The following is a 26954-nucleotide window of genomic DNA, read 5'->3' as shown; positions in this document are numbered from 1 at the left end:
TTCAGAAACATAACCTATATCAGTCTGAACATGTGTAGAAGAAAAACAGAAACATCTGCATTTTGGCCAACTCTCCCCTAGAGGTTTTTTTTTTTTATCTTAAAGAAAAAGTTATCCAGGAGAGCTTGGTGAATTTTAACTGCAACTCTATCACTGGCAAGAATTAGTTCCAGGAAGGGTCTCCAAAGTCTCCATTTATTGGGCTCATTTTTAACCTTAGGCACTTGTTTATTTTAACACATTTCCTTACTCTACATATTTAACTAAGATGTATTAATTCTGTTCCATTCCTTCACACCATTCAACATTTTAATACCTTTTACAATCCAGAAGTATCCACTTTTCTGGTATCATTTAACACTCTTCTCTGATGGCTAGAGTGCTCTGGTCTGGTTTTGCATTGGTCACTTAACATTTTATGTGGTTTTCAAAAACTGTGCTTCCTCTTTTTCCACAAAAGATTTCCATAGGTAAATGCTTTTTACCTAATCAAGGCAGAGATTGCTGAAAAAGTGGATCTGGAGAAATTCGACATGAGAACAACAACAAAGCGTTCTAATACATCTCAGTGATCACCTATGGATGAATCTATTTTAACCTAAACCAAGCTTTCAGGAAATTCTAACTACTTAAAAATCTCCAAGGTTAGTCTATAGGTAAAAAACACTCTCTCTATATTATTATTATTCTATGACATCTACAATGGCCTATTGAAGACTGACACAGCCACTTTTCTGAGCTGTATCTATTCAAAGAGGACTTGCCAGGGAAAGCAACACCCTAAATTAAGAAAAAACCAAGTTACATATTTCTGGAGGTTAACCTACATAAGCACACCAATAATTATTTAATCAATTTAGACATGCATAAATATTTTCTTTATCCTACTACCATCTGTATTGATGAAAACTAGGCGAAAGGAAGGAACGAAGGAAGACAGACACAGGCCAATTTCACAAGGCTGCTTTACATTAAAGCCCTACTTTTTAAAGCTGTGTATACTAGACAAAGAACTTGAAAATGACATACAAATAGATAGGAATATCTCCACTATTACATATAAGAATAGGAGTTAAGTTTTCAATCTCTCTGCCCCTTCACACTATTTCAGAATCCAAACCCTCTGAACAAAACTCATACACTGCCCAACGCCAACCACCTTGACGTCAAAGTAAAAAGTTCCCCCTTTAAGAAAATCTAACACATGAAGTTGAAAACTAGCAACACCAACACTAAAGGGGACAAATGTAATGGAATTAATCATTTGCCTGGTAAAAGCACTACTTAAATATTCATTAAAAAGTGATTCCGTGATATTTACGTCAAATCATATGAAACTGTCAACATTCATTGTTTTGGGCTTAAAAAATTAGCAACTTTATTTAGTCAACCTAATAGTTACAAATTGGATTCACAAAAATTCAGCCTACACACAACTTTTCAAAAACCTATTGCACACCCGCCTCCCTGGCCCAAGCAGGAGATGAGAAATTTATGTTCCAGAGAAATGGAGCCACAGGCTCTGGATTCAGATACCTGGCATAGCCAAGAACAGGGACGAAGCCCCACCCCTGTTCAACCCTAAAAACACTGGTAGTCAGTCTTAACACTCATCACCATCAATGCTCTCTAGAGAGAGGACTGGCAGATTTTTATCTGGAGAAACTGGCCCCTACAAGAGAACCTAACCAAGATACTGACACAGAGGACACCCCAGAACATCAGGGCCTGGGTGATCCCTGTTAAATCACTCTCCAGTGAGGTCCACTAAGACACTGAAAGCAGAAGAAAATTTAAAAAGAAACACCCACTATAATATCCTCATAGAGAGATTCTACTATTACATCCATGAAATAAGAACAGCATGTTATTAAAAATAACAAAGGAACAATGAGCTCAGAAAAGAGCCCTTGGAAATTAAGAATGATAAATAGCTTTTTGAAAAAAAAAATTCAACTGAAAAATTAAAAGCTAAAGTTGAAGGAATCTCCCAGAAAGCATAACAAAAGGCTATGTGAAGGAAAATGAGGGAGGACAGGAATAAGAAAATTAGAGAGTTATTCTGACTAGCCGGAATTCCAAAAAAGGAGAATAGATAAAACAGACTGGAAGAAATTATGCAGGAATTACTAAATCTTTCCCAGGACCGAAGACAGGGCAACTGCACTACAAACCTTTAAGGTGCACCATTCACACTTAAGACTGAGTTTCCAAACCGTGCAATGTTTACAATGAATTAAAAAAGGGTGCATACCAAAGTATATCATGAAATTTAAGGCCTCCCCTAAAGATAATGAAAAAAATACTAAAATCCCTGAGAGAAGCAAATTGGGTTTAACTACTCAATAAGAAAACTGAAAGCTAGAATAAAATGGAGCATTGCCTTCAAAACTCGAAGGAAAAATAACTTAACCTTGAATTCTACAACCAAATTGCCCACCAAAAGTCAACAGATAAAGATACTTTTAGACATAAAAGATCTCAACGTAGTTACCTACCATGCACCCTTTTTTCTCAGCAAATTCTTGAGGAATGAGCCAACACTAAGGGTTAGCAAATCAAGAAAGAGAAAAACAGTAAATAGGGTATCCAACCAAGAAGAGGGATGCAGGGACTTGCCAGGACGAGAGAGAAGGGAAGTGCCAGTAGGAAAACTCTGAAGCAAGTTGAGAGCAACCAGTCTAGCCCAGAGTAGGAAGACAAAGGACTCAGGAACGTTTCCGGGGGGGGGGGGGGGGGGGGGGGAGGGGGGGGCGGCAAAAAAGCAAAAAAAAATACAAAGGAAAACAACAAAAAAAAGACAACTAACAATTCCAAGAAAATATCAAAGTTGTTCAGGAAATCACATTACATTGTACAGCTCAGCTGCAGGCAAACTCTAAAGAGTCATAACAATGTAAAAATACTTAAAAAAAATTATAGTAAGTATACTGGGAGGATTAAGGAAAGGAAGAGGCAGAGGGTGCAGAAAAATTAAGAAATAGCAGTGCAGCATATTTTATAAATATGAAAATTTTAAAGGTATGGGGGGTAGGAAAGCTCAAGGGAGCTGAATGTTTGTGTCGGGAGAATGCAAGCAAGAGATTTTTTTAAAAGGTCAGAGCTGTTCTTTTTCTTTAAAACCTTCTAGTACTAAGGAATTTTCTAAATCTATGTATATGTTACCCACCTAAAAATTAAATTTCAAAATGTTTCTTTATGAGGCAATGAAAACAAGTATCTTTAAACCCATCTCCTTGGCAGAATTTAGGTGCTTCTTCCCCTTTCTCCTTTTCTGAATTTTTCAATTCTCTCTAATGAACATGTGTCACTTGTACAATAAAAAACAAACACCTTATTAAAAATCCATGAAATCAGATACATGTGGGAGGAATATGAGGGAGGGAGGACAATCTTACAAATATTAACAAAAGAACTCCACATTCATACTTGTACAGAAAAAAAAATCCTTATCTGACCCCCAACCTCCTAGGTGGTAGGGTTTAATTCCTTGCCCAAAGCCTGCTCCATATTATAGTCACTTCAGGGTAAGAGAGAAGTTCAATTTCAAACAGCTTTCTAGTCCACATTCAATTTTGTGAAAGCACATAGTAGCACTCTGAATAAAGCCATCTTTACTCTAAACCCCAAATCAAATAGTCTATAGTTAAGTTTTCATGCATGTATCAAAAAGCACATCTCTTTAAACATACCTATTGGTCACATAAGGATCTTACTTTAAAAACAAACAGAAAACCTCCTTACTTTAGGTGAAGTATTTGCAAGAGGAAGAAAGGAGCTTTTAACGAAATGTACCATTCAGTACCCCCAAATCAGGACCCAGCCGAAGAATTTGATAAGTTTAGTGACTAACACTATCCTGTGAAGAGATAGGGAAGCGCACTAAAGTGAAGATAAGTTATAGCACTAACCACAAATAAAGCACTGAAAATATGTGGTGCAAGAAAACAGTAGTACTTTAAAAGATGTTCCTATTCGGATTATTTTGCTAATGTGCAACACTATTCAGAGAAACAAGACCAACCGATGTGTTAAAGATTACCATTCTTCTCACGCTAGGAGCCAAAAAGGGTTAAACTACTGACCACTTTTTCTTGTCTAAAATATTAAAAGGAAGGATAAAAGGACCGTTGTGATTTATACCAAACTTCTTTGTTTGGTTTTAGAAGGGGTCAAGCCCTCCGCAAATAGAAGTGCTTCCAGGGCGGCAGTACTTGCTCCCAGGAAACTTGGTGCTACCGTACTTGAGCAACCAGAACCATGAAGCAATTCTTCTTCATAAAAACAGCAATGTCTCTTTCATGGTTTGAAGTTGTGATTAATCCTAGAATCAGAAGCCTTTTTTTAAGAACTGCATCACTTAGTAACCATAGTTATGGAACCATACAGCTCTTTAAGACCTCCCTTTTATGCAATGCTACTCAACTATTATTAAACTTTCAAGCCATAATTAATGGCTAAATTATGCTATAACTAAAGGTAGCAAATTAAGCTTGAATAATCCTAAATCTTAACAACTGCTTTTTAAAACGACTTCACTTTGATTTGCCCTAAGCCTCAACTTCACTATACATTTTCACAACTAAAAGGTTTAGAGTTCACCTCTCTTCAAAAGCCTTAAGGTAAACAGCAATTCAGAGTCATGCTAGTGTTACATGCTAGTGTTAGTTAGGATGCTAATTTACATTATTTTTCTAACTATAAAGTAACACATATTTCTGTACATTACTAATGAGGACTGATCCCAGGGTTTCAGAAACACTTTTTTTAAAGTTTCAACTATTCAAATATCACCTAGGCTTTTTTCTTAATAGTTAACACGAGTCTTTCGGGGAGGAATATTTTTTGAGTGTTATTTTTTAAAGAAAATTAGCCTACCATGCTGCAACCAACCGAGTCTGCTGCATTTAAACATTGTTTGTTAACTAAATATCTTTCGTAGTTCACACTAAAAATACTCATTTTTTTCCCCAGGAAATAAATTAATCTCTATGTTCTGTTTAATCTGTCACATCCACTATCTTCCAACTGTTTTTCTTCTGCCACTGCATTCAACAGTTCCCCAGAGTTTTTCTGCTGAAATCACTGCGGCACTGCGGGCCATTCTTCCCCGGGATGCCCACCCACTGAGCAGAAGCAAGCGTTTTTTCTGAGAGCTGGGGGGATACTTTCATCTTCTCTCTCCACCCTTCCTCAACAGCAAGACAAATGGGCAGAGACCAGGCCTCTCCTCAGATAGGGAAATACTTTGTGACTGCAATTTGAACTTTTTTGGTTTGCACCTTAATCAACATTTAATGGCAATATTACAAGCTTTTCTTTTTTAAAGGGAAATCATTTTGGTTACACTTGATATAGCAAGAAACCAAAAAACACAATAGCCTTACTCTTTATAAAACTGTTTCCTTTTAAAACATCTAATCTTCATTATGGTAACAATATACATTTGCATGTGTGTATGGTCTTCTACTGGGCAAGTGTTTGGGAGAAGTGTAGATGAAATTATAAGAAGAAATGGTTTAATTCATCTCCTTTAATTGATACACTTCTGAGGTAGCTTTAATTAGGGCAGTGGAGCATTCATTTCTGAAATAACATGTAGCAAAAAAAAGAATCAAACCACTTATAGCAACCAATAACATCTGCAAGGCAACTGCGTTTAACATTGGCATATTGGCTAAATCATAGGCTGTGCAATGTTGAAAATCTCTGAAAACATACCTTTTTAAACTACAGATCAAGATGCTCAATAAGTATAATTTTTAATCAAATCACAGCCACAAGAAACCTTGAAACTTCAAGGACTAAAAAGACTGTGGCCAGTTATTCAGAAAATGATAACAGAAATGAAACAAAATGACCTTTTAAAAATTAGAAGAACACTATTAAAACAATGCAAATCTACAAACTTTTAAAAATTATTGCCTCAGATTTCTTAAATCAAATTGTAAGGTCCTATATGGTATAGTAATATACAAGAAGTTCTTTGTACATGGTAACAGTTACAACGTATCAGATTCAATGAAATAAATCTGAGAAGTAAAAACACTCCTTGTAACCAGAGATATTATTGCAACCAGAGACATTATAGAATACTAATTCAGGAAGTTATTCAGCAGCTTATAAAGAAATAGGAAGTTGTTGACCAACTACTTGAAGAACTATTTCCTGTAGGAAAACTATAAGACAGCTGAAGAAGGCAATAATTCTCAGAGTAATAAAAAGAATGGACTGTTTTTAAATAAAAGCTCAATATACAATGTTGCAGAAATTAGTTTTAAACAGTAAATTCAGTAGAATATGTAATATACAGACTAAACTTTTTTTACACACTTCACAATCATAAAGAGCTTGAATACGTGTCGTTGATAAATGTAGCTAGTACTATACTTTCATAAGGTACAAGTCTTCTCCAGAACATCTTACTAACCCAGGGAGGGAGGGCTTTGAAAATACCAATGATCACCTGCCTACAATCTTTCAGTAATTATGCTGCCTTGAAAGGAGAAGACGGAAAAACTGACGTGAAAAATTATTCATATGTCACAAGGCAACAATTAGTTGTTTCCAAAGTCAACATTTCTAAGTTTTCAATCAAATTACATCACCTTGCATGTCCGGACCATTTATGGTCAGATTTCTTCATGCCAAGTATAAATCTCAATAAATTATATAGTTTGTAACTTAAAAATTTGTTCCAACAAGCATTTAAGAAGATGTATAGTGAGATATAATGTTTCACTGTTGAAATGAGTATAAAGTATGAAACTACATAGCTTAAATCTTCATTCTACATCTAGCTGGCAACACGTATCTTCTTTAGACATAAGATGAAAATGCATTAAGCATTGGTTGTAAAGAGAGCCTGACTTTTTTAAAACATCAAAACTAGGATAAAAATGAACTTGGACAATACCAAGTTGGCTCCAAAAGCTTCATTTATCATCTTTGACTCAGTAAGGACAGAAATTAATCTCATTTACCAGTGCAATACACAAAAATAAGTTACGACAACTCATACAGCCCATAACATTGTGGAAGTAGCTAAAAAGACGTGAACTAATCTTTTCTAACTTTTCTTCAAATGGCATATTGTTCATAAAACAGAAACTCTTTAGAAAAAAATGAAATTTTATTAGCCCACAGTACCCACCTTCCATATCCAATGCCTAGGGGCCCTCTCTACAATTATTCCTGACAGGTACCAACTAATGCATGATTTTGCCTGCTTTTACTGACCGAAGTTCATCTCTCAGGGAAAACCATTCTATTTCTGAAAGGTTTGATATGAGAAAATTATACCAACGAGTCAAAAATCCTCATGTTTCTTATCATAGAACAAGCCTAATTTTACTTCCACGAGAGTCCCTCAGAAATCTTGAAGAACAATCATGTTTCTCTCTCTTCTTTCCCAGTTTCTTCTTTTCCAGGTAAGCTTCTCTCCACTCCTGCAACCATTACTCCTATGGCATACTTTTCATATCATTTTGGCCTGGTTTACCTTCCCTACAGGCTGACTCAATTGGGGTGTTTGGGTGGGTGGGTGGGTGTGTGTGTGTGTGTGTGTGTGTGTGTGTGTGTGTGTATGCCCTTCACTAATTCATCTTTATCAATATATTTAACGGAAACGCTTCTTCTCAGAGGAACCATTGGAACTTTCAAAAATAAATTATAGAATATTTATTTCATCTCAAAACAAAAAGATCATTCAAAATAACGAAAATGTAGGCAAATGTCACCTATAAGCAATTATTACAGATACAAAAAACTAAGAGCATAAATGTTGCTATTTAACCTTAAACTTTTAGCTTCGGCATGAACCAAAGAAAGGAGGCAAGCAGGCTATTAAGTTGTTTAAAAATCTCCCCAGGTCAGCATGTGACCCAGCAGGGAGAGGTTCAAAAGAGTAAAGCCTTTCTTTTTCCTCCTAACAACCTGGTTTGTTTCCACTCCTTTTCCCTTCAAGACATCCCTCACAGCTAGCAGCTCTTTCAATCATTTACTTTGGATGTCTGCTTGAGAACAAATGATCTTGCTCATGCAGATGAGTTTGCCAGACTTGTGTGTACTTTCCAGTCTCAGGCACTTTATTGTTCTGGTTGAAACCTGACCCTTTGAAATGGATACCAGGACACCAGAAAACAAATTAAAAAAAGAAGAAAAAAGTTGCAGGAAAGGGGCCAAAAAACTGCAGAAGCTTTTCAAGATCAAAATTTTTTCCTCTGCCCTTCTCCTAAATAAGCCTGTCACAAAACTGTACCTTACATTACAAAGTAACAACCCACTCTGAGACATTTATTGAGACTCACACAACAGTATCATTAATTGTGTTATCTGATCTAATAAATAAATGTTACATTTGCCTTAGTAGATTGTCAAGACAGATCTCAATCAAAACTTCGACCATTTTTCACTTTATCATCTCAACCTGATTAAACAGTACTAAGTAAGCAACTCTTTAAAAATATCAACTTCAGTCTGTAACAATTACTTTCAGGAAACATTTTGTATACACTTAATCCAAAAAGCCCGATACAAATATTAAGGTCTCATCTATAATTCCACAGTGAGGGGGGATAAAAATTCTATTTTCATCTTTAATGAAAATTTGCTATTTTGTTAAAGACAAAAAGGCTGATAAAAATAAACAGCCCAATGCCCTTGTTTTTGTTTTCCCAAAGAGGGATTCTGTTCTGAAGACCTGCTAGTCTGGAAGAAGTGTGCCACTGAGCAACTGTATATCAAAACCGAAAATTCATATTTCTCTTCACGTTTTGGGGAAAAAACTGATAAGTCACATCAAACTGCAGCTAAAGGGTTTGTCATTTCACAACCTGAAATATTGTAAAATTAGACTCCCAAAGAAGTCCTACTTATTTTGTAGTTTTACCAATAAAATACTTATTTAAAAGAATATAAGAAGCGCCATACATATTTAATAGGACTATGCCAACCTTATAATTCTCACAATTTGAAATTTTTCATGGTATTCTTTCAGTTTTGAGCTAAGCTAATTAAAAGGTTTGGCACAAACTCAAAAGAGAGTATGAGAATATGCAAATTGCCACAAAAGAAAAGGTTAAGAATCAATCTTTCAAAATATTACCCAAGCTAAAGAAGGTATTTAGGTCATACCAAACTGAAAAAAAAAAAATTGAAGCTATACCAGAGCTTGACATAAACATTAAATATAAAAATATAAATAAAAAATACATTAAGTAGAATATAAAAGTGACATTTTATATTGACACCACTTTACTGTGTTTTCCAAAATATGTTTTTCCTAGAAAACTATCTCCCACCATTATTTTCACTTACTTTAAAAAGTATCTCTGACCAGAAGATGTCTTCGCCATCTCCCAGCCTGCTGGCAGAGGTACGTCATCTGGTATCTCAAAAGAAGACTGTCGAAGGTGTTGAGCAGCGGGTGTAGCTGCTGGGCCAGAGACTACTCCAGTGGGAGTCAATGTCCCAGGCGATACGGCTCCCAGCTGCAGGGAAGCTGGAGAGGAATGAGCCCGAACATGCTGTGGAGTCAGGGCTCCTGCAGTGCCTGCATCAGTACTGGCCTATTAGGAATAGTAAAATGAACATTTCTTAAAAACTGTCTTTAAAGTGAGTCCCTTTAAATTTCCTAGATAGAATTTCATTGCAATCAAATATCTAAGTACCAAAGGCAAATTTCAACATTTAATATTTGACACAGAGGAATACAGGTTTGCAGATGGATACTTTTAAATGGTTGATGTAATTTTAATATGTACGTTTACAAACACTTGTCATTTTACTGATAAGCAGTCCATCTAAGTGAATTCCTACCTACTACACATTAGACATGCCTTCTACATATTGTAGAGGCAAACAGTACAGAAAGAATGAAACATCCCTAAAATAATAAATGATGAACTTTAAAACCTAATTTCTAAAAGGTGGTATGGGTGCTTTTCCAAGTTCTAAAATGTTCCAGGTATAAACAAAACCTAAGAAATATAATAACTATGCTTTCTTTTTCTTAGCTAGGTTTTGAGTAATGTTTTTTCCTACCACGCCTTAAACACATGACAATTGTCATTTCTCCTCACTATGGACAAATGCCATTAATAAAGCAATCACCACAAGTTATACAACTTTTAATGAATGCAAAAGATTTAGAACCATCCAAATGTTCTTAAAAGCCAACTAATGAATGAAATGAAAACCCAACCATATATTTGTGTCTAGATGATAAAGATGGCAACAGCTCAATTATAACTTAAGAAGTTACACACTTACGTATTTACAACTGTGTAACAGCAGAAAAAATTCTGCACTCCCGACCCTCAAGATCTGGGTTCTAGTCCAAGCTGGTTAGCGTGACACTGAACAAAGACCTTAATCTCTGAGAGCCTCGGTTTTCTCATTTGTAAAACAGTTTTCATGACAGAAAAATGGAAAATACACATATATATGAATGAAAATATCCATTAGTTTGTGGACAATAGTATTTACAACCCACATTCATAATCTAGTATAGTTATTTAAATTCCTTGATTAGAATTAGGATTGTCAAAAAGTTAGAATTTCCTAGATTCACATAGGCAAGGAAGGGAGACTGGAAGCAATGCGCAGGGGCACATCTGCCTTAAAGTCAAGTCGCGTACCTCACAGTAGATTTGAATGAGGAAATCATTAGGAGAAATAAAAATCAAACTTACACACACACAACATTTAGTTAAGAAACTTACTAAAAACAAACTATAAATTATTAATAGTATAAATGCATAAACTGCTGGATATAAATTCTTGTGCAATTATTTACTAGAAGAGTCAGTACACTTTTCAGTTGCAATTCCTTTTGGCTTATAGATGCCACAAAATGGGGAATTCAATCTCCTATGTGTATTATACTTTCAAAACATATTAAGTAACTAGCAGCATAGCTTGCAGTCTGCAGGGTGCAATGCCAACACACATTTACCCATAATGAATCCAGAAACCCACTTCCAGGGGGAAGAGAAAAAAGCATACCTAAGTCTACTTCTTACAAATTGAAGTGTTTAGGCAAGCAGCTAAATTGTTTTTCCTTTCTCCTCCTTAACCCAGGTTTTTGTCAGCAGGTTAAGTGAGTTTTCTTGAGTTCCAAAACCCCCTTAGTCTGCGGCAGGAGAACATACAGCAGGCCTGCAAACAGGAGGGGGAGTGGGAATAGCAGTGGGGGTGCTAACTCTGCTTTCCACTCAACTTACAGCCCGAGTGGACTAACTACATTGTAGTATTTGGAAAACCAATTAACTTTTGGACAAAGCTCCTAAGCTGAAGTTTCGACTGAAGCAAGTTCTTTAAAAAAAAAAAAAAAAGGAAAGAAAGAAAAACCTACACTAAACAAATCTACTGTGGGAATGTTAACACTTTCATAATAGTTTCACTTCAATGTTGGATCAAGTTGACAAAATAATCGAACGTAGTTTATGTGGAACAGCCATGTTCGTATCCTCAGTAAGAATTAAAAGCAATGGCGAGCCTCGAATTAGTCATCGCTTCCCAAACATTAACTTTTAATCACAGTTGAACTAGGCAGGACTCGGCCTATGAGTCAACCTGCACTGTATTATCAAAGGCTTGTGTTAAAACCAAGGCATTGTAAAGCGCGACTCAGGTCCTGCACAACGTGCAGATGTGGCTAATTTAAAGGCATTTCAGCAGACTGTAAATAATAGTCTACAATTGGGAAACCAACACGTGAAAGTTTGATAAGAGCTAGCCTGCCCGAGTTGCAAGGCACAAGGGAAGCGCGGGGGTGAAAGCGCTAACTCCATAAACAACTTCCAGGAAAGTCTGGATCCTGTATTCAGAAAGCGCCGGGGCCGCGAGGAAAATAAATGCTTTCGGGAGGGGGAGGGGGAGAAGGAGCAAGAAACGGAATGGACTGGTTCAACCCCCACCCCCAATCAACACTGCAAAACAAGAGAACAATTATTGGACTCCCCAGGAGACTGAAGTGGACCGAGAGCCCCCGAAGGAAAGGGGCCCAGGGCTCAACTTCACAAACTCGGCCGCCGCTGGCAACGCACCCACACAAATGCCAGAGGCCTCCCTCCCCCTCCCCCTGCCCCGGCCGGCGGCGGCGGGAGCGAAGGTGCGGAGCGCGGCGGCGCGCGCATTGTGCAAGCCCACCGCGGCCGGGGCCCGCTCTCCCCACCCCCTTCCTTCCTCCCCACCTCCCCCGCCACTCCCGCCAACCTCCCGGGAACCCCAGGAAGAAAGAAAGAAAGGAAGAAGGGGAAAAGCACACCCCCCAGGGCTGCAACCGCAGAGAGAAACTCCGAGGGGAAAAACAAATCTCGGCCCCGGACTCCGGGAGGAGCGGGGAGGCGGGCCCCGCGGCCGAGCGGGCGCCTCCGGCCCCTCCACGGCTCCGCGCGGGCCCCCGCCCCCACCTGGCTCGGGCTCGCGGAGACCCCCACCCCGGCCCGGGCTGCAGCCGCCGCTCCCGAGCGCCCCGGGCCTGGGGCCCGCCCGACGGGGAAGGGGGCCGGGGCGGCGAGGTTACCTGTCGGGAGTGGGATTTGGGCTCGGGCGGCTTGAAGAAGGAGTCCGGCAGCTTCCGGAGCCTCATGGGCAAGGTCTGGGGCACGTTGGCTGTCTTGGGGTTCATGACGGCGTTGAAAAGCGCCTCCAGGTCGGTCTCCGAGTCCCCCCGGACGTGCACGATTTGGTGCCCGGCGGGGGGGGCCTGCGACGCCGCCTGGGACCCCGGGGGGGCCGGCTGCCCGGGACCGGACGGCGGGCCCTGCCCCTGGGGGGCCTGCGCGGGCGGCTGCCCTTGGCCCTGGGGGGCCGGCTGAGGCGGCGGCTGCTGCCCGGGATCCATGGCTCCTGCCTCCCCCGACGCGCACCCCGACCAGGCGGGCTGAGGGCTCCGCCCGGGCGCCCCGGCTCGTCGGGCCGAGACGGGAGAAGCGGCGAGGGCGGCGAGGCGGCGGGAGCGGCGCTCTCCTCGCTCTCAGGGCCGGGGGGCTGCGCCGCGGCCCCGCATCCCCCGCCCGGCGCCTCCGCCCCCGCCCGCGCCCCGGCTCCGCTGGTCTGGCGGCTGCGCCTCGGGAGGGGCTGCGAGAGACCCGGAGCCGCGGCGCCGGAGAACTTTTTTGCCTTCAGTCCCTTGACGGCTGCCGCACAGCGCGTTGCCTCTCCCCTCCCCCTTTCTCTTTTATTTCCTTTTCTTGTTCCTTCCTTCCTCCCTTTCTTTTCCCCGGGGGCGGCTGCGCCCGACTGCGACAGAAACTCGCTTCAGACGCCCAAACTAAAGTTGAGAGAAGCGCCCGCCCGAGCCGCTCGCCGGCTCCGCCTCCTCGCGGCTCTTCCTTCCTCTGCGCGCCCGCCCGCACCGGATCGGCGGCCGGCCGCCGAGGGAAACTTTCCCCTGCAAGTTCCTACATTCCTGCGGACTCCGGGCCTCCGCCGCCCCTCCCGGCCGCACGTGACCCGCTCGCCCTCCGTCCCGGCCTGCGCCAGCGGGGCCCGGAGCGTGCCGGCGGGGTGGCCGGCCCGACGACCCACGTCGAGTCCAGTCTGGGTCGGAACCCCGGTCTCTGCGGAGAACGCGGCCGCAGGAAGGCCTCCCGCCGGTCCGCGGGAAAGGCGGACAGGATCCCAGCTCGTTCTGAGACGCGAAGCAGTTGAGGCCGAAGGGAGTCGGGAGGGGACGTGTAAATCCACTTCAACCGCCCTCGCGTTAGCTCGATTTGACCAACCGGAGTGCCAGTGCGGGCTTAAAGCCTAAGGATAGGTTGAAGTTAAAGTAGATACCCATAACCAGCACAGATTTTAATAAGGGTCCACTTTTTAACATTAACTTGATTTTTTTTTCCACTCCTTAATATGCAAAAACCTGCTTGGAAGGGATCAACGATTACTGTAATTTGAAGCTTCGAGACTAAATGTGTGACAATGTAATTTACCCAAAAAAATGCCTTTTTTAAAAGTGAAAACTTTTTAGCGCTCCAGTTTGCAAGATGGTCGTGAAAACCTCAATGCAAAAAATCACTGCTTCGCTTTGGTTACAAGCATTCCTCTGTGTACCTGCCTTTCATCATCGAGGGGATGGGAGCCTGCCCTCTTTGTTAGCCCTGTGCCTGGCACAAGGGTGGACTCCGTGAATGTTGACTGAATAAGAAATGGATGGATGAGGAGCTCACCTGGTTCTGTATGTGGCAGTGTCTTACATGCAAGGAGTCCATTTGAAATCACTCAAGAGCAATGAAAATTTGTTTTTTAATTAATACATTCTAAGATTTTTTTTTAAAGAAAAAAAGCTTTATAGAGAGAGAATTCACATACCACACAATTTGTCCATTTAAGCAATTCAGTGTTTTTAGTATATTCACAGAGTTGTATGTCACTCTGATTTTAAATCCGTTAGCCGGTTCTAAGCAAATCTAGGCTCTTGTTTTAATGATTTTGTCTGCAATGCTAGTGAAATAGATGTATAAATAGGATTAAGCAAGAAAAGATCCCCCGAGCAAAAAGATAATCTCTTCCTCCAGCCAGGACTTGCCCAAGAGAATTCTGAGGAGGAATCTACATCCGTTGGTGAAGTAGGGTGGGGTCAGAAGAAGAGGCTTCAGACCCTCAAGATTCTAAGGCAAGACTCTAATCAACTTCTTTGGACCCCAATTTCCTCTGAAAAAAAAGGAATCCCGATCAATGACTCCCATGACAGCGGCTTGGATTTATCCCCACCCACATCCCCAAATGTCAAGTGCATTTAACCACAAACTTGTAGGTTCTGGAGTTATAGAAATTTGAGTTCAGATCTCAATTCCACCATTTACAGGTTGTGACACATTGGACAAGTTGCTTCATTCCTGTTTTTTAATTTCTTTAATATTGGGGTCAGGGGTAATAATACCTACTTCATAGGTTGAGGCATTAAATGAGTCAATGCACATAAAGTATTTAGCCCAGTTTTTGGCGTGTAGTGAGTTCTGCATAAATGTCAGCTATCATTCACAGATTACTTCCCATGTAGTGACGTGGCCTCTGCTTTGCAGCAGCCCCCCTCGGGGACCCTGTTGGCAGTCCCTTCCTGTCACATCCAATAATCAATCCACACAAACAAAGCCTTTGGGCAGAAACTATGCATTAAAAATTTCAACTGAAAAAAAACAAAAACCAAAGTGATTGAACACCTAGGATTGTAATGGAAGCTGTCACTTTAGAGCATTTACTACTATGAACACTCATTAAAAGGCTTAGGGTACAGCAGAGGTTGCTTTGTTCAATATTGTTTCACCTGCCATTAAATTGAGAACAAAATTACTTTGATAAGTGGATTGAAAGGCTGTTTGGAGTTATTTTATGTTCTGTAAGCACCTCTGCAGCATCAACCAAGATTTTGTAATTTACTATGCCTCCTCTATAAAATTTCAGTCACAGGTTAGTATGGGATAAAGATAACATGTATGCAGTCCTTCCCCTCTCTTCCTGTCCAGCCCCACTTTTAGAGCAATTATCAGTTTAAGGCACCTTGAGCTAGGGAGTCACCTTCTTCATACGAAGACCCAGCATTCCCCTGGATCATTTTCGGTGTGCATGTAGGTAACGATCTCAAAACACTAGTCTTACAATGACTTGCCCTCCCAACCACAGCGGGTCCTCACGTCACTCCACATTAGCCACCTGCTCCTGTGTCCACTCGCTGTCATCCAGAAATACTCCAGTTGTGAAATCAAACAGTGTTATACTAGTTTCTTAATAGCCGGTTCTCTGGTTTTGTTACTCATGCCTCTTTTCTACCAACTTATCACTCCCTCCTGTTTTTACTTCTTTCTCAATTCAGTTTAGAAATCATAACTCATTATTTCAACCTCTCAATCATCTATGCCCTCAATTCCATTGCCCCATGTATTTCAGTGAACTGAGTCTATTAAACTGGATTAATCTAGTCATCGGTCTTTTCCACTCCAACACCTAAGGCTTATGGGAGCCTGGGCCCCACATTTGTTAAAAGCTTCAATTAAAGCTTTTGACATTTTGTCCAAGTGAGGTTATACTATCATCCCAGAGATATACTGACATGATTACAAGAAGGCATTCATTGTAGAACTTTAAACTTTGTCCTATTACCAAATCACACTATCTGTAATGCATTATGAATTAATATTTTAAGTAAATTCTGTCATTATCTGGTGAATAGCACAATTATATCGCATTGTAACCATTGTGCGTTAAAAGTTTTAATTTGCTAAGTGTAAGCATTTGAAATATACTCTAGTTTTATAACCCTCTCTTGGCATTCCATTATGCTTGAATATCCTGGCGACTTGAAAAGAGGAAGTATCCCAGCCTCTGGAAAGCCTAGCTGACACCCAGCTTCCTGGGGACAACTGGAGAGAATCTCAGAGGCTAGTGGATTGGTGCTCTCCATATTTATAGTCTTTAACCATGTTTCCTTGTGTCCGCAATCAGCTTCTCATTCATATGATAGCTATTCTAAATTTTACCACTCTCCTCACCATGTTTATTCATCATCTTCCTACCCTTCAGAAAACTGTATCACCACCAACTGCTGAGAGAAATGGAGGGCATCATGCACACAAGCCCTAAGTCTTCCTCTGAACCTAGAGAAACGAATGTACAACCTCACAAGGCCTACCCTCCACAGGTACATTTTTTGAAAGAGCAGTCCACAAGACTGATTTTCACTTCCTCACCTTTTGTTCATTTACCCTTTGACTCAACACACCTAAAAACGAACTCTACCCCTAATCTTCTGCACCTCCTACCACAGACACACCCTCCAAAACCACATCCTACTTCTGATTCACCATCTCAGTTAATGGCATGATGAGCCACCCAGTTGTTGAAGCCAGAAAACTGAGTGTCCTCTTAATTGCCTCCCTCTCATCATCACTTACATCCAACCTGTTAATAATGCATGTTTTCTTTCAGATCTTACAGTCTGCTGCCCAACTCCATGTCCATTTCCACTTCTACCTCACTTCCCATCCTTTTTCGCAGAGCTTCCAAAATCATGTCCCTGCTTCTAGTTTCATGTGGCTCCATTAGACTTCTATTCTGATGTCAGTGATCTTTTCAGCATAAAAGTCTGATCATATTGTGATATAATTCAGGATAAATCCAACCTCTTAGGATGGTAGATAAGGCCCTTCACCATTCTGGTCCTTGCTTCTCTCCTAAACCAATCTCTTGCAAGTCACCTATATATGTTCTGTTTTCCATGCATACTGCATCACTTGTGGTTCCTTGAATAAGCCATTTTCCCTCTTACCCTTTGGCCTCTGCAGATGTTATTCTTGCCTTTTGGAACTCTCCTACTCCTCTTTTCCCCTGGTTTCCCTTGGTACTCAACCTTCAAGACTTAATCCATGTGTCTACCCCTAACAGGAAGCCCTCCTTGGCTCTCCCCTTCCACTGGTCTCCACCCCACGGTAGGTGAGTGGCTTTTTCTCTGGGATCTCACAGAAACTGCTCACCACCTCCAGCATGACATGTACCATGGTTTGTTGTAATTTTTTTCCATGTGTCTGTGTCCCCAGCACGACTCTTGGTACTTCTGCAACAGTGCCTGCCATCTCTTTATTCCCATACCAGTAGTGCTTAATAGTAGGTGCTCAATAAATACAGAAAAGGAGGAGGGGAAAGAGGTAAGGAGGGATCCCAGAGCCCAAAAGTAAAGGTAAGGGTTTGGATCTCAAATAACTAACTTGCTGCCATGATTCTAGTTTTGAAAATTCAGTCTCCACAACCAGACAGAAGTTTCTATATCATATACCTCCAAGACTTACAACATTTGGTAAATGCTAGTGAATTTGCCTGAATTTTCAAATGTTCTTGATGGAATAAAAGTAACAGTTGACATTATGCCAGACACTGTGCTAAGTTCCTTAAATGGAGTATCTCATTTAATCCTTATAACAACCCTTTAAAATTAAAAATTAAAATTAAAAACAACCTCTTATAGATGAGGAAGCTGAGGCACAGAGAAGTTGAATAACTTACCCAAAGTTGTACTGCTGGTAAGTGGTGGAGCTGAATTTGAATCTACAGTTCTGATTCCAGAACTCAAACTCTGCATCAGGAATATTATGTTTAACTGCAGACAGTTCAAAAGAGTTATTGACAAATTTATGCATCATAAGGAAGTAGAGCAACTCTGTCATTTAAGGAATGTTTTATTTATTTCTGTTGACTAATAAGTGCTGGTTTAAGGTCATGTAGCCTTTTTTTAAAGATTGGCACCTGAGCTAACAACTGTTGCCAATCTTTTTTTTTTTTTCTGCTTTTTCTCCCCAAATCCCCCAAGCACATAGTTGTATATTTTAGTTGTGGGTCCTTCTAGTTGTGGCATGTGGGACGCCGCCTCAGCATGGCCTGATGAGCAGTGCCATGTCCGCACCCAGGATCCAAACCAGCGAAACCCTGGGCCGCAGAAGCAGAGCGTGCAAATTTAGCCACTTGGCTATGGGCTGGCCCCAAGGTTATGTAGTCTTAATATTAAACGTTAAGGACAAAGCTTGGTTCAGTTCCGGGAAGTCAGATTGAAAGTGTGAAGAAGCAGAACCTTTTACGCCAAAAAAGAAGTTGTTTAGAAAAAATTTACTGGACGATATACTTTTTATGGTTTTTCATACTGCAAGGGATACGGGTCACCTCAGTTAATGAGGGTCTAACTTGAGAATTCACAAGGAGAAAGAGAGAAAGAAGCAGTCTAACACCTGGAGCTGGGCTTCCCGTAGCTCTGTGTCTTGCTCAGGATTCACTGTAGCTTTACGTGCACTGGCAGGATCTCCTAATGCCCAGAATCAATCACGCTCTTTTCTAAGTCCCCCTATCACAGTCATCCACGACTGGGACTTGGCTTCCCTTTCTGCTAAAACTTGAGGACTCCTTTCCTCTCTTCCTCGTGATTTCTGTTCACTCATGGCTTCATCACCTCAAAGCTTCTAATTATTCCCTTCTGTTTTTGGGTCTTCCTACTGTCTACTAACTATATGTCTGGCACTGAGTAGATGAAATTAAGACGAAACGTTTGTTTAAGTGCTTGTAGAGTGCTGATTATGTGCCAGGCATGGGTAGTAATTGATACTATACTGCCTATTTCACAGGATAATAAGGAAGATTAAATAAAATAAGAAGTGTGAACGACTTTTCATTATTGCATCATGCAGTTTAAGAAGGCCCAAGATTTAGTTGACCTGGTGTAACTGCATGAAGAGAATTTAAGGAACAGCTTGAAGAAAGTTCTGCTTGACCTGATATGACTTCATTATTCAACCCAGAGACATTATCTCAGAGTTCTCCACTTTAATATTTAGAAGATATTTTGTGTGTATTTGTGAATTAACATAGTCCTGAAATTATTTATTCTATCATTCTAATTCATGTTCTGAATTCTCAAATGTAAAATGTTTATTACTACAGCCTGTGTCGATTGTTATGCGTGTTCCACATTAGATGCTAATCAATAATTATGAGATAGTCTCTGGCTTGAAGGAGTACTCGCTGCAATAGTTAGAAACAACTGTGAACAATAAATGGATATGATAACGACCAGGAGCCTTGTCGAACAGTTTTTCAGTCTAGTCCTGGATAGAAGGGAATCTCATATCTCATAGCCCTACCTCTAATTATAGCTGTAAGCTACCCATTTCTTTAAAAAAAATTTCAAAACTAGTACAATTACTGATCTTATTTAGCAGATATTAGCAGAATTGGAAAAGGGATTTAGCACACAGATAGATGCTCAAAGACAGGGTCACTGCAAAGCTATCTATGCAGCTAAAGAGGATATGCTGCAGCTCCCGGGGAACTTCCTTAACTCGGAATCCATTGCTTTGACGTATGTGACAGTAAGTGGTATTAGACTGGCATTTTTCCCTAGGTTTAGCCATGATAAGCCAAAGCAAATAAGAAAGACAAACAAGGTCTCAAAGTGTCATGTTTACCAATTTTAGAGGACAGGTAATTTCAAAGCACTTTAGAAATGGCTATCTACAATATACGCAAATAATTATTTTAAAAAAACAAAATCACATTCACCCCTGTTCAGTTACACAGTATCAGTTGGGGTGGAGAGCTGCTGTAGGAAAAGAGATAAGCCACAGTATGTGACAATACTTCTTTGTAAAAAATTTATAATGTCAACTTTTCACTTTTTTAAATGGCCTTCTCTGATAATTGGTTGTACAGTGGACACTTTTCCCTGAGAGCAGAAAAAATATTTATGAGCAACTCTACTCCGGTTACTATCTGGGTGAGCTAGTTGCCTAAATTAATAAACAATATACAAAAGTATGACAACCTTCCAGAAAGGATTGGGGGCATGGGTAAATTGCTCAACCCTGTTATTTTGGTATGTTGGAGAACATGTCAGGCCTATTATAGAAAGACCCACTCTTTTCAAATATATATATTTTTCATATTATACCACTAAAGATGCATTTTTTTAATAGGCTTCTTTTTTTAAATGTAAAGTCATATATACTGCAGTAAAAAGAAATCATTTTAAATCAGATTTATTTTTCTTCTAAAATCTAGCTAAAATTATCCATATGGGAGAAATTAAAGTTTTCTCTGAGAGCTGGATGTGAAGAATTTTGGAGTATGAAGCCCTTCAGGCTTAGGGCAGATTTGAGTGGGGCATGTAATGGAAGCTCCCAAAGAACTGTATATAATACAGTAGTCAAATTTGAGCTTGTGCTTTCCACACCCAGGCATGAAAGGCTACTAGATCTCATCATTTTCTATACTCTACTAAATTATACTAGAAACGAAAAGGTGTCTTCTAGAAATACAAAATATATTATAGTCTCTATCAATGGTTCTCATGGTGTGGTCCCCAAACCAACAGCATTAGCATCAGCATCACTGAAAACTTGTTAGAAATATAAATTCTCAGGCCATGACCCAGACCTACTGAATCAGGAACTCTGGAGGTAGACACAGCAATCTGGGTTTTAACAAGCCCCTCCAGGAGATTCTGTCACATGTTAACATTTGAGAACCACTACTCTATATTGTATCCCACGTTGTTTTTATTCTATAAATATTAAATATCATGCTTTGTAAATATTACTCAAGGTAATACCTTCACTATTTTATGGATAAGTATCCCTTTAATTTCATCGTTTATTCTAGAAATATCTAGTATATAGTATTTGATAATTGAAAAAATCTATTTATTTGGTAACATATTCAAGTTGTAAAGGATCTCAAAAAGTGTCTTGAATCTTCCTGAGAGCTGACAATTAATCCTATTTCAAAAGATCTATTAAGCAGTGATTCCAATTTGTTTTTAGTTTTATTTAACATTCTGTGACTATTGTTTTGACATATGCATATCTTCGATATGACATGTGGCACAAAAACTGTTTTAAAAACCATTAAATTAAAAGTTAAATTTCTTTTGAGAATTTAATACACCAAACTCTCTGGAAGTGCCTCTTAATATTTAACTTATTTCCTCTTTAACCTAAGTTTCCAGTGTTCTGTCTACTAAATGGAGAACATCTGGATACCATCTCTGTCTAACAGCCCTTCATATACTTGAATATAATAATTGTTTTCCTTCAGTCTTTTTTTCTAAACAATCCCAGTTTCTTAACCTTTACTCAATGTCTTATTTCTCAACTCTTTAATCATCTTCTTGCAGTCCTCTGAATCCTCTCCAAGTACCCTATGTTCTTCTCCAGTTGTTAATGTCACAAAATATGCTATATGCTGTCCAAAACATCATTTATAAATAATTAAAATTTGTGAAGATCATTATTTACATGTTGTCTACTTGTAAAAGTATATAATTAACATTCTTTAGAAATATATTTTGTTTTAGGAATTCAAAATTTGAACTCATAAGGTGCAGTGATTTGTTGTGATGAATTAGAATAACAGCATTCTAGAACTAAAGGTAAAGGAGATCACTTAGCGCAACTCCCTCCTTTTACACAAGAAGAACTTAAGATCTTGAGAGGTTAATCTGCACTGTCCAGTGTGGTAGCCACCAGCCACATATTAAATAGAAAATTCAATTCCTTAGTCACACTAGCCACGTTTCAAGTGTTCAATAGCTACACACGTGGTTAGTAGCTCCAGTATCAGACAGCACAGATAGAGAACTTCCCCTCATCACACAAAGTTCTGTTCGGTGGTGGCACAAGGTTAAATGACCTGCCCAAAGCCAAACAGCTCGTCAGTGACACAGCCAGAACGTCCAGTTCCTGCTCCAGAGATATCCCACCATACTACTACTTTTTGAAAAAGGCAAAATAATGGATTACTTACCCTATCTACAACATTGACTAAGTTTTTGTACAAAGCATTGTGCTAGGCATGGATCCTGACCCCAAGAAGGTTTTAAGAAAATTACTTTAGGTATGATTGCTACCTACACAGAAAATGACAGGTGGCTTAGTTACATTTCGCTTCTGGCCTCAGCTATTTAATGTACATATGTACGTAAATGTGCATGTGCATGTATGTGTGTCCATTTACTGAAATGTCTCCAGTCCCTTTGACCTTCCCAGAGACATCAGACACTCCTCAGCTCACACCTCAATTTCTGAAGCCAATTCCTGGCTGGTCTCCCAGACTCCATCCGGCCTTTCCTGCTCCCATCAATCTTCTATGATTCTAAACCCATTTCCCTTCAGTGCCAGTTTCACTCTTGCTTTCCTACTCAAAACTGTAGTAGATTCCTATTGTGTATCACACACTAACAACAACTATGATAAAGTCAACAACGACTTACATTTGCACGACACTTTTACTTCCACGTATATTATCCCATTTTATTTAATTCCCATCTTTCCAGATTTCAAGGCCTTCAATCAACTCTTGGCCTTTTATTTTATACAGTTGTTCCTTGTTAAATATTTTAGGTAGAGTTTTCTAAAACCAGGAACCTGAGGGTCATCCTTGACTTCTCCAATGCCCATTCCCCACCCCCTCATTCAATCCATCAGCAAATAACAGTGGTTCTGGGACCAAAAATACTGGAATATATACACTTCCCTCCACATACTAGTTTGCTAGGATTGCCATAAGGAACTGTCACAGACTGTGTGGTAAACAGCAGAAACTCAGTTTCCCATAGTCCTGGAGGCTAGAAGTCCAACATCAAGGTGTTAACAGGGTTCGTATCTTCTGAGCTTTCTCTCCTTGGCTTGTAGATGGCTATCTTCTTCTGGTGTCTTCACACAGTCTTCCCTCAGTGCCTATCTGTGTCTTAATCTCCTCTTCTTATAAGGATATCAGTCATATTAGAATAGGGCCCACAAATTTGACCTCATTTTACCTTAACTACCTCTTTAAAGGCCTTATCTCCAAAGAAAGTCACATTCTGAGGTACTGAGGATTAGGACTTAGACATATGAGTTTTGGGGAGGACACAATTCAGCCCCTAACACTCCATCTTCACTGGAACCATCCTTGCCCAAACTGCCTTCATTTCTCACTAGACCATCGTAATAGTTTCCCCACGTCTTCTCAAATCCATTTACCATACAATAGCCATAGTGATCTTTTGCTCTTTTGGAAATGTATATCACTCCCTTGCTTAAAATGTTATAGTGGTTTCTTATCGCACTACCATTAAATTCCAAACTCATTTCATTGGCTTATAAAATGTGCATGATCTTTCTGTTTTCCCAATTTCAACGCATGCTATTTTTTCTCTTTTTTTCTTTTTTGGGAAAGATTAGCCCTGAGCTAACTACTGCCAATCCTCCTCTTTTTGCTGAGGAAGACTGGCTCTGAGCTAACATCCGTGCCCATCTTCCTCTGCTTTATATGTGGGACGCCTACCCCAGAATGGCTTTTGCCAAGCAGTGCCATGTCCACACCTGGGATTTGAACCGGCGAACCCCGGGCTGCCGAAAAGTGGAATGTGCGAACTTAACCACCACGCCACCAGGATGGCCCCTATATGCCACTCTTTCTTGCTTGCTATGCTCCATTCACAATGACTTCTGTCGGTTTCTAGAACACACTAAACTCATTCTCATCTCAGGGGCTTCACATATGCTATGTTTTTTCTGCAAACTAAATATGCTGAAGTCTCAATTCAAATGTAAGCTCCACAGAGGAATTTTCTCAGACTACTATTATTTCCTAGAAAAACTGTAATTTATGATTACCTTACGCATTTTACTATATTTTTCTGTTATAGATTGCATGTTTTTGGGAGCAGTGATTTTGTGTTTCGTTCACCACTGTGCCGCCAGGTTTACTCTGCCTGGCACAGAGTGGTTATTGAATAATCTACTTTTCTAAGCATATCTGCTGCACTATCCAAGGAAATTTGTAATGCCACATTTTCTACCTCTACATCATAGCACGGAACATTCTCTCTGCCTAGAAATCTTTCCTCCCCTGAGCCAATCCATGACTATCATTTCTTTTAAAATTTACCTCAATTCCCTTCTCAAAGAGGCCTTTCATTATGGACCATCCTTGACTCTGACCTCTTTAGGTTCCGTTAGGACTTCAGTGGTATGTTTAACCTTATTTTATATGTATGAAGTAAGTACTTTTAAGCAGAATAAGTGTTTAATTCTACAATATAAGGGAGGAAAGAGTGACCAGTTGATCAAAAATTTGGTTGAATAAAAGCTAACTTATTAAAAAAAGTTAATTTATATTGTCATAGGTGGTTTCCATTTTACTATTTCTCTCACACACCTTTCTAGTATTGAGAAAGATAAAAATAATTACAGATTCTTAGTGTTTGTTAAAGCCCAGTGACTTTTTTCTCTTTACAAAAAAAAAAAAAAGATAAACAGGAAGGGTAAGTTTCAACCTTATTTACCCAGTTTAGCCTGCCTATCCCAATGAACTTTAACATGCGTGCCAGGTCAAGAGACTGAAGACTTACATTAGAGGATATCAGGTACACCAGCTGCTAGTGTCTGCCAGTTGGACACTGCTAAATGAAGAGCTAAAAGCAGCTTTTAGTGCTAATTAATGCAGCTTTTACTGTAAGAGACAGCATACTTCCCTTTTATTCTTTCCTCTGTTCTTTTGTTTTCATCTATTCTTTCTCTCTCTTTTTTTTTTCAAGCTAGAGAAGAAGTAGAGAGTAGAGCAGTGGTTCCCAACCCTGGAGCTGCCCATCAGAATCAATATACATGTTGGAGGAAATACATAAAATCATGCTTGACCTCATAAAAAAGTCGGAGCAATCAGAATAATAAATACAATTTCACACCCATCAGATTGAAAAAAATTAAAAATTGTGAGTGTGTCACGTCACCAACAAAACTTCAAGTTTCTTGAGAATAATTGGGTATTTCTATCATAATACTGTTACGGGCACTAGAATGTAAACCCCCAAACACAGACATTTTTGTTTGATTTGCTCACTGCTGTATCTGCAGTACCTAGAAAGTGCCCAGCACATAGTAGGTAATCAATAAATATTTGTGGAAGAATGAATGATATTAGTTCTTAACAAATACAGGCTGATTAGCTGGATGACTTAGGAGCCTTCAGGATAGACAGTTTTCATAAGAAGACTCCAGTCAGTTTTTAGAACCTCCAGACATAGGTTTTTCAAAGTTGTAAGGACTAAAGCTGGATGAGGATGGGTTTAGGGCAGGAATGACAGCGAGGAAGAGGGATTTCCCCTTTCTGCCCACAACTGCCTACCACAGTTCCCACTTCCCAGTCCTGAGTGTCTCACATACCCAACACTTCATAATTCACCCAGTAGCTAACCGTTTTGGGGGGCCATATTTGATTTTTTCCTAATGAGCATTCTATTGTCACATACTTCATGATGCCCAGAAAGATTTCCATTGCTATTAACTGAGATAAGTCAACTCTGTGCTTTCATAACTACTATAATCTTCTATTAGTTCTTTGGACTTTGTTCACCCCAATTTATCACTGCCAGACTAATCGTTCCAGAACATCACTTTCACGATGCTACTACCCTGCTCAAAAGTCTTTAATGACTGCTATACATCACCTACTTAAAAGATTTAAATTTCTTAGCTTTGTACCCACAGCCCTCAGTGACCAGGTCCCCATTAATCTGTCTTCCCTGTGTTATTACCCAGAACTCTTGGAGAGGATTCTTCAGTTCCAACTAGTCAGGTGTACTCATGTCCCCTCAGACCACCTGTGTTTCTATGCCTCTGTATTTATTTTTTTGCTCATGGGTCTTAAACGTCCCAAGTTCTCCAATCTTCAGTCTAAGTCCCTTTTTAAATGTCCAAATTACAATTCTGTGAGCATTCTCTCTTTAAGTAACTTTCAGAGTTTCTGAAGAACGTTCTCAAGTCCCAGAAAACCAATCTGTTGTCACTTGTCACCGGGATCAGTTTCTCACTCCAGAAAAATCCTCCACTCTCAGTTTATCGCAGCTTGCTCTTTCAAAGCTGGCTTCTACAGGCTGCTGCTGTTCTCCAGGGACAATTTCATCCCAGGCATCCTCCCAGGCTGCATGTCTAATCCCACGCAGTACAGCTAAATCCAGATTATAATAGTGGGCAACATTTTACAAAAGGCTTAGGGATAACTAGAGGAACTACTGCACTAACGATGCTCTCTAACCTTCGCTGCCCACTCTTCCCCACTCCCTCACTCTCCATCCCTGCGGCCACACTTCAAGGGCCAGCTTTTCTCCATCGAGTGGACTCAGTCATCAGAGAACAGATACTGAGTGTCAATTAAGTGCCAGGCACTGTACTAGGTATTGCCGATGAACCAAATAGACACAGTTCCTATTTTCATGACAGACATTAAATAAATTATTACAAATAGTTGAGCAAATAATTCTAAGTGTACAAAATGCTGCCAAAGAAATACCTGGAGTCCAAGCTTACATCCTCTACATTTTCTGGGGTCTAGAGAGAGGGTAAAAAACCAGTGTTCCCACCTTTTACATTCCATCTAGTCAAATTAATAATGATAAAATCTGTAGAAAGGCAATTCTGATCTTAAGGAAGACAGCG

At 40.0% G+C, this 26954-nt stretch overlaps 1 protein-coding gene across 12 annotated transcripts in view; it reads right to left on the bottom strand.

Moving 5' to 3' along the window:
• YAP1 (Yes1 associated transcriptional regulator) overlaps nucleotides 1–12991 on the bottom strand; it is a 110227-nt gene extending 97236 nt beyond the window's left edge. For all 12 annotated transcript variants that reach the window (XM_070624800.1, XM_070624805.1, XM_070624803.1 and 9 more), the window contains exons 1-2: nucleotides 12530–12991; nucleotides 9319–9569 (exon numbers count right to left, since the gene is read on the bottom strand). In XM_070624800.1, the coding sequence (XP_070480901.1) occupies nucleotides 9319–9569; nucleotides 12530–12850 (572 nt within the window). In that variant the 5' untranslated portion in view covers nucleotides 12851–12991. The remainder of the gene's footprint in view (nucleotides 1–9318; nucleotides 9570–12529) is intronic.
• Nucleotides 12992–26954: the final 13963 nt, after the last annotated feature.

Source organism: Equus przewalskii, chromosome 6 (genome assembly GCF_037783145.1).
Source record: "Equus przewalskii isolate Varuska chromosome 6, EquPr2, whole genome shotgun sequence".
Lineage (NCBI taxonomy): Eukaryota > Metazoa > Chordata > Mammalia > Perissodactyla > Equidae > Equus > Equus przewalskii.
Note: the sequence above shows the minus strand (reverse complement) of the source record. Positions and strands in the feature narration are given on the sequence as shown.